This window comes from Chiloscyllium plagiosum, chromosome 10, assembly GCF_004010195.1.
Source record: "Chiloscyllium plagiosum isolate BGI_BamShark_2017 chromosome 10, ASM401019v2, whole genome shotgun sequence".
Classification (NCBI taxonomy): Eukaryota; Metazoa; Chordata; class Chondrichthyes; order Orectolobiformes; family Hemiscylliidae; genus Chiloscyllium; species Chiloscyllium plagiosum.
In genome coordinates this window covers 14,343,188-14,352,209 of record NC_057719.1, presented here as the reverse complement: position 1 = coordinate 14,352,209, position 9,022 = coordinate 14,343,188, and the positions used below count along the sequence as shown (strand labels likewise).

Sequence of the window (9,022 nt, the reverse complement as noted above, 5' to 3'; positions counted from 1 at the left end):
TTGGAGGGGCAGGGCTCAAGGGCGGAGGAGCGGGAAGTGGAGGAGATGTGGTGGAGGGCATTGTCGACCACGTCTGGGGGGAAATTGCGGTCTTTGAAGAAGGAGGCCATCTGGGTTGTACGGTATTGGAACTGGTCCTCCTGGGAGCAGATGCGGCGGAGACGAAGGAATTGGGAATATGGGATGGTGTTTTTACAGGGGGCAAGGTGGGAGGAGATGTAGTCTAGGTAGCTATGGGAGTCGGTCGGTTTATAGTAAATGTCCGTGTTGATTCGGTCGCCCGAGATAGAAATGGAAAGTCTAGGAAGGGGTGGGAAGGGCTCATGCCCGAAACGTCAATTCTCCTGCTCCTTGGATGCTGCCTGACCTGCTGCGCTTTTCCAGCAATACATTTTCAGCTCTGATCTCCAGCATCTGCAGTCCTCACTTTCTCCTCAAAGAGTCTACCAGGCCAGGTTTCACTCTGAAGGCTGAATTGGTCAACATTAATATCAACTGGGATCATAGCACCCAGTCTCTGCACTCTTCACCTTTAGTCATTCTCCATTGTTCAGCTACAGGCTGACCTGTATGAGAGAGCATGTAGATTGAAAGGTTACATAATGTATCACTGTAATCATTATGGTGCTCCATGTGTCCAGTGGTGAATGCTATACCTCACGTGTGTCTGATGTGAATCTTCACTCAACCATTCACCCATTGAAGCCAGAGTTGTTGTGACCATTGATGACCAGCCCCCTTTCACATTAACAGATATGCTCCAATGCACGGTCCTGTCCCCACAATTTCACATATTGCATGCTGCCTTCAATCCCCACAGTTAACCACTACTCAGCAGTGGCCCCTGACAACCCCCTTCACTTTCATTGAGCTGCCTGCCAGGATTGACTATAGCCCACGCTTCTGAATTAATTGGATGGACAGCCCTGATTGGTGAGTATCCAAACCCCTGACTGATCTCTATGGAGCTTCCCAACTGATTTGCCATGGCTCCCTGTGCTGGTTGCCCTCGACATATAGGATTGACCGTGTCCCACTTCCAGGATTGTAGAGGTGCAGGCCCTTTGACTGTGACCACCCAAATTACAGACTGACCATGTTCAAGCCCCTGGATCGATCTTGGATGATACCTTTGACATACTGCACAGGAGACCCCTGACTGAAAGCTGTCTCCCTTGAGCTGACTGAGGTCTATTCCCCTTGGATTTTGAGACACAGTCACACGCAGTCAATTTGCTGTGTAAGCTTGCCTGCCTGGCTTTGTGCCAGACTAGCCTGCCTGGCTTTGTATCTCTGCTAAGACCCAAGGCAAGACAGAAGGACTGTGAGCCTTTAAGCTCTGTCTAAGGCAGAGGTACTGTGAGGATCCAAGTGCATGCAAAGTGAGTATGTGAGTAAGTGAGGAGCCCTGAGGTATTCCCTGGTCCAGTCTATTCAGACTAAAACCTGTCTAAAGTGTCCTGGCAACAACATTCCTATAAACATAGAATCCCTACAGTGTGGAAACAGGCCCTTCGGCCCAACAAGTCTACACCAACCCTCTGAAAAGTAACCCACCCAGACCCATTGTCCCTACCCTATATTTACCCATGACTAATGCACCTAACCTTCACATGTCCTGAACACTATGGGATAATTTAGCATGGCCAATTCACCTAACCTGCACATCTTTGGACTTTGGGAAGAAACCAGAGCACCCAGAAGAAACCCACGCAGACATGGAGAAAATGTGCAAACTCCAACCAGATGTGTTGCCCAAGGTTGGAATCAAACCCGGGTCATTGGCACTGTGAGGCAACAGTGCTAATCACTGAGTCACCGTGCCACTCCAGGTGGTGCTGGAGCACTGAAAGTGCAGCATTGACGTGCAGAATCATCTTGTAATGGGTATAAAGCTTGCAATAAGGTCATGTTGAGGCTGGTATGCGCCTCATGCCGTCTTCTGTGGGTGAATGCAATCACTGCCCATGGGAGCGTACTCTGAGATGTATCACACATAGAAAGGTGGTGAAGAAGGCATTTAGTATGCTTGCCTTCATCGGTCAGACCAGTGAGTACAGGAATTGGAATGGCATGTTAAGACTGTATAAGACACTGGTGAGGCCACGTTTGGAGTACTGCATACAATTCTGGTCACCCTGTTACAGCAAGGATATTAGGGTGCAGAAAAGATTGGTTAGCTTCCCAATACTATGGAAACAGGCTCTTTGACCCAACAAGTCACTGACCCTCCGAAAATTAACCCACACAGACCCATTCCCTTACCCTATATTTACCCTTGACTTGGCAATTTAGCACGGCCAATTCACCTGGCCTGCACATCTTTGGATTATGGGAGGAAATCAGAGCAACCTGCACAGGGAGAATATGCAAATTCCACACAGTCACCCGAGGCAGGAATCAAACCCAGGTCCCTGGCACTGTGAGGTAGCAGTGCTAACCACTGCTGGTGGCACAAGAGCATTATCCAGACTGGAAGATTTGAGTTATTAGGATAGGCTGGGACATTTTTCCCTGTGCAAACGAGGTTGAGGGGTGAACTTATAGAGGCTTATAAAATCATGAGGGGCATGAATGGGGCCAATAGCCACAGTCTTTTCCCCAAGGTAGGGGAGTCCAAAAGTAGAGGGCAAAGGTTTAAGATGAGAAGGGAAGGATTTAAAAGGGACCTGAGGGACAACTATTTCACAAAGAGGGTGGTGTGTATATTGAACGAGGTAACAGAGGAAGTGGTAGAGACAGGTACAATTTAAAATACAATTGAACAGGTACACGGATGGCAAAGGTTTAGAGGGACATGAGCCAAATGCAGGAAAATGGGAGTAATTCAATTTAGCAAACCTGGGTTGACATTAACAACGTGGACCGAAAGGTCTGTTTCCATGTGGTGTGAATCTATGACTCTTTGTTGGATGCTGCTGCCTAAGATGGAGGTGTAGATGGGCAGCCAGTGAGCTGGAGTCACTGAGTGACTTTTATGTTGTGAGTTGTTGCCATTCAGTTTCTACCTGATGCTTGGGATCTGAAGAATCTAAATATTAGTAAGTTGGGTCAGGCAGGGCAGAAACTTCCTTCCATCCCTAGGGGAGTGGACATCACACACTGTCCTTGTAGCCTTGAGGGGAGGGGGGCATTGTTAAACCTTCAGATCTCCCAGGGTCTTCCTGCTGCCAATGTAGCTGCATTCTGCTTTCCAGGCAGGCATGCGATAGGTCTTTTTTATAGATGAAGATATTTTCCTAATCAACCGCTCAAAGTCGGTGAGACTTCCCATGCCTCCTATTCTAGAAGTGAGGATACCAGCACTGCACCACCAGTAGATATGGATGGGAAATTATCAGTATGCAGTCTGCACATGATGAGAGGTTGTCATTAGTAAATACAAACTTCACAGCATTTTAAATGTGGTGCCAATGTCATTGCTAGAGCCTCTCCTCCATGAATTCACTGATAGAAGATGGTGAGTGTCCAGCTATTCTTCACTCAAATACTCTACTTCTGTACAATATTTTCAGTACAATTCTATGGTCTGTATAATTTTAGGAGTCACACAACAGGTTTATGTGAAATCACAAGCTTTCATCTGACGAAGGAGCAGTGCTCCGAAAGCTTATGATCTCAAATAAACCTGTTGGACTATAACCTGGTGTTATGCGACTTCTAATTTTATACACCCCCGTCCAACACCTCCACATTGTGTATAATTTTAGTTTAGAGAAGTAAACCCGGTGGTGAAACATTTTAGAGGGATATTTGTATCATTTTTATTACTAAGTATTTTCAAAGTTCTTTTCAAGGCACATTCTTCTTTTGCCATCGTTACAGCTACATTTGCAGTGGGGTTTTATGTTATTTTTCATTGACTTCAAACCAGGCTAATGCAGTGTAAATCTAGAGTTATGAAATGACTCCATGTAACAGAATAACATTTCCTCCCAAATGAAACTTTATATTTTATTCTGGAATGAGATGGGGCCCTAGCTCTGGATTATACTTTAATTGAAGCTGTGCCCATAATTGTTTTGCACTGATATTCTAATTATAACTGGACTAAATCAGCTGACATTGCAAGTAACAAAGAGCTTGCAGTATGCAGTTAGTAGAGAGCTAGTAATTTATACCTGGTCTGCACTCATTGGCTTAATGCCCTCTTCAATGAATTTGAACTACAACTGAATATATTGTAAGATTGACATTACAGCAGGGATGACATCTGAAAAATAAACATTTTTAAGAATTAATAAACTTTTCTATCAGGTTGGCTAGTAATATACACAATGTACATGAGGTACAAAAACAAATTAGCTGGAGAAACTCAGCAGGCCTGGCAGCATCTGTGGAGAGATAGCAGAGTCAATGTTTCAGGCCCAATGACCCTTCTTTGGGAACAACTTCCTTTCAGGTGGACGCAGAATATTTCATATCACCATTGTCCCTTCTTCAGTTCTGAAGAACCATTCTACAGAACTGAAGAAGGAACAATGGTGGCAGGAAACAGGGGTGGCATGTGGTTCAGTGGTTAGCACTGCTTCCTCACCATGCCACGGACCCAGGTTCAATTCCAGTCTCTGCCAACTGTCTGTGTGGAGTTTGCACATTCTCCCCATGTCTGCGTGGGTTTCCTCTGAGTGCTCTGGTTTCCTCCCATGGTCCAAAGATATTCAGGTTAGGTGAATTGGTCATGCTAAATTGCCTGCAGTGTCCAGGAGTGTGTAAGTTTGGTGGATTAGCCATAGAAAATGCAGGGTTATAGGGTATGGGAGGGATGCTCTTCAGAGGGTCAGTATGGACTTGTTTGGCTGAATGGTGTGTTTCCACACTGCAGGGATTCAATGAAAGACAGTGTGAATATACTTTCACAATTTTGAGTACATTGAATGTATTTAACTATTATTTCTTTATTCAGAGAATAATTTTGGTTTGTAAAGATTTTATGTATCTTGAGTGCCTTTGTAATACTAATATTTCAATGCAGTCCTCAGGTAGATGGCTGGTGAAGAAGGCATTTGACATGCTTACTTTCATTAGTCAGAGTATTAAGTATAGGATTTGGAACAGCATGTCAAAGCTGTCAAAGACATTGGTAAAGCCATACTTGTACAATTCTGGTCACTCTACTATAGGAAGGATGTTATTAAACTAGAAAGGGTGCAAAAAAGATTTACAAGGAGGGTTTGTTGCTACATCAAAGTTGTCATCTTTTGTATTAGATGTTAAATCAAGGTGCTATCTATCCTCAAAGGTGAACATAATGTGTTCCATGGCACTAGTTTAAAGAGGAATAGGGTAATTCTCCCCCCACATCCTGGTCAATATTTACTATATTCAACATGAGTAAACATTTTATTTGTCAGTATCACATTGCTGTTTGCAGGGGTTTATTGTGAACAAAATGGTTGCTATATTTCCTGAAACAGTGATTCCACTTTAGAAGTGTTTCATTGGCTGCAAAACACTTTGAGGTGTGCAATAGCTATAAAGGCGCCACAAAAATGTAAGTCTTTTATTTCAATAGACCATTCTTCTTTATGTAACGTGTAATTCCTGTAACTGACTTTCTTTTCTTTGCAGACGATACGACAATAAAAACTGTAAGTATTATTGAAAATGATAATTAACTTTATCAACAATTGTAATTACTAATTAATTTTCACCTTGAATTTAGTTATTTCAATCATTAGAATTTATCTGTGCATGATATAACCTATTGCTATCCAGTTATAATGATCATACATTTTGCAGCATGTTGGATTCCATAGTGGGTATCTCACATATAATCTATGAAATGTTTTAAATTTGTTATCATAAAAATTACAAGCATGATGCTTCACAATACTGGCTTGTCAACTTTTGTATACAATTTAAAATTCATCTGACAGCTATGAAAGATTTTCCTATAAACCTGTCCAGGTATTGCCAAATCAGCTTCAGATGCTATTAAATCCACTTACGTGGCACATGTTGGGACAGTCCCTGGCCAGAGGTGGCACAATATGGTCGCCTGTTGGCATAAATAAGACCATAATACATAGGAGCAGTAATTGGCCATTCAGTTCAACCTGTCTGCTCTGCCACTCAATCATGGCTGATAAGTTTCTCAACCCCATTCTCCCACTTTCTCAACCCCATTCTCCCAGCTTTTCCCTGCGATCCTTAATCCCCTTGAAACTCAAGAACCTATCTATCTCAGTCTTAAATACACTCAATGACCTGACTTCCACAGTCTTCCATGGCAGCGAATTCCCATAGATTCACCACTCTCTGACTGAATAAGTTTCTCCTTATCTCTGTTCTAAGGTGTTCCCTTTGCTCTAAGGCTATTCCCTCAGGTCCTAATTTCTCCTAACAATGGAAACATCTTCCCAACATCTACTCAGTCCAGGGCATTCAGTGTTCTGTATGATTCAACTAGATTCCTCCTCATTCTTCTAAACTCCATCAAGTATAAACCCAGAGTCCTCAAACGTTCCTCATATTTTAAGCTTTTCATTCCTGGGACCATTCTCGTGAACTTTCTCTGAAGATAGGTAGAGGGACAGGTCACACTGAGGAGGCAGAGAGGTTGAAGAAGGATTTTGACAGCTTAGGAGAGTGGGCAAAGAAGGGGCAGTTGGAGCAGATGTACTGCTCCCCCTCCAGGGCCAGTACATCCTTCCTGAGATATGGGGCTCAAAACTGTGCGCAATACTCCAAATGTAGTTTGACCAGAGCCTTATTGAGCCTCAGAAGTACATCCTGCTTTTACATTCAAGTCCTCTCAATATAATTACCATAATTGCATTTGTCTTCCTAACTACTGACTTAACTTGCAAGTTTACCTTGAGAGAATCCTGGACTAGAACTCTCAGTTTACACTTCAGACTTCTGAATTTTCTCCCCACTTAGAAAATAGTCCATGCCTACATTCTTCCGACCAAAGTGCATGACCTCACACTTTCCAACATTGTACTCCATCTGCCACTTCTTTGCCCATTCTCCTAACCTATCCAAATCTTTCCTCAACCTCCCTGCCTCCTCAATGCTACCTGTCCCTCTACCCATCTTTCTATCATATGCAAACTTAGCCAGAATGCCCTCAGTTCCTTCATCTAGATTGTTACTGTATAAAGTGAAAAGTTGTGGTCCCAATACCAACCCTTATGGAACACCACTTGTCACCAGCTGCCATCCTGAGAAGGACCCTTTTATCCCCGCTCTCTGCTTCCTGCCAGACAGCCAAGCTTCAATCCATGCTAGCACCTTGCCTCGAACGCCATGGCACTTATGTTACCCAGTAGCTTCCTGTGTGGCACCTTGTCAAAGGCCTTCTTGAAATCCATGTAGATAAAATCCATTGGCTCTCCTTGGTTTAATCTGCTCATTACTTCCTCCAAAAACTCTAGCAGATTTGTCAGGCATGACTTCCCTTTGATGAAACCAGGTTGACTTTGCCCTATTTTACATTGCACTTCCAAGTGTTCAGAAATCTCATCCTTCACAGTGGATTCCAGGATCTTACCCAAGACCAAGGTTAGGCTAATCGGTCTGTAATTTACCGACTTGTGCCTACAGAAACAGAATTAGCTTGCCTGATCCATCATTAAAGTGAGATCATAAGTTAGTACAATGATAGCTTTGAGAAGGAGTTATCCCAAGGGAGCAGGGTCTGTTTTGAACAGAATCTGGCTGGGTGATACCCAATCAGCTTTGCATGCAATTGAGTCCATAACGTGGCACTGAACGTAATTAGGTAATATGATGGCATGTTAACTTTACATTTGGGGCTTAGTTATGTTTTCACGCAAAATTGCTGAGGTGGCTGAATACAGAACTGCTGTCACTTTGTTTGGACCCATTCCTGCAATTTCGGCACCTGCAGAGATTTTTCCTTGCGCCAGGCTATTCACGCGATTGCATGTCACAAATTGTGGCAGTCTGCACAAAATCAAATTTTAATCTAATCCACACTGCCAGAATGAGGTGGGTTTGAGACAGATATCCACTTTATTGTCGGCCCAACTTTTACTTCATTCCAGTGCAAAATCAGAGAGAAAATAAACAGATGACCTCCTCCTAATGAGCATACTGGATTAAACCCAAGGTTAAGTGTTTGGTCTTGTATGCCTGCACAGTGTGATTTGACAGTATATCAAATTCCTTTTAGAGTTAAATGTATAGGAGTGTGCTACAGCACAAAATCGTTCACACAACTGGATTTGTTGCATAACTTACAACCACTGTACTTTTTTTGTTATTTTGATGGTGGAAGAAAGTTTCAATTCAGGCTATTTAGATTGAACTTTAGCTTCGAAGAACTCTAGCTGCTGCCAATTTGTTCTCTGAACAAAATGGTCCAAAAAGTGAAACCAAAAATAAAATGCAATGCTCAATCACGTTTGTTACGGTTAGGTAATGAAAGTTACTGAATTATCTGCTGAGTGCCATCTGTTTTTGTTTAAAACAGCCTCAACCCTTTGCACCTGCTCATATTCCAAGAATTGATGCCTATCCAGGTGAGTAATAACTAATTTTTTAAGGTTTGTTTATGCATCAGTAATTCTACTGTGGTCTGGATTTAAACTGCATATTTTAATCATCATATGGACACTTGGAACATTACGCCTTCATCCACTGCAGTTGATTACAACCCCAAATTTGTCTTACTGCCTTACCTTCAAACCTAAATGGACGTGCAGGAGTATAAAAACGTGAGCTTTATTTCAATTGGGAAACTGAAGGAGTAAATCATTTTCCCTTAACATTTGTAAAAATTTGTTGGGTGCATACAAATCATTCCTGAACTGCTGCTTCTTTAGTGAATAAAGCATGCTTTTTAATGTGGAGACTTTACCATAATAGTTAAAGATTTTAATTCAAATATGACAGGTTTGCATGGAAGTACAATACTACTCAATTGAACAAACATAGACTTCATAGGAATCTTGTCTTTAGCCAGGATGTTGCTGGGTATGGAAAGTTTGAGTTAATAAAAAAAAGCTGGGACTGTATTCGCTAAAGCGTAGGAGGCTGAGAGGTGACCTTA

At 42.5% G+C, this 9,022-nt stretch overlaps 1 protein-coding gene across 1 annotated transcript in view; it reads left to right on the top strand.

Annotated features, from left to right (window-relative positions):
* The window catches only part of LOC122553394 (latent-transforming growth factor beta-binding protein 2-like), a 366,328-nt gene that overhangs the window by 179,222 nt on the left and 178,084 nt on the right, over positions 1-9,022 (top strand). The window contains exons 11-12 of the mRNA XM_043697103.1: positions 5,572-5,591; positions 8,444-8,492. Of these exons, the coding sequence (XP_043553038.1) occupies positions 5,572-5,591; positions 8,444-8,492 (69 nt within the window). The remainder of the gene's footprint in view (positions 1-5,571; positions 5,592-8,443; positions 8,493-9,022) is intronic.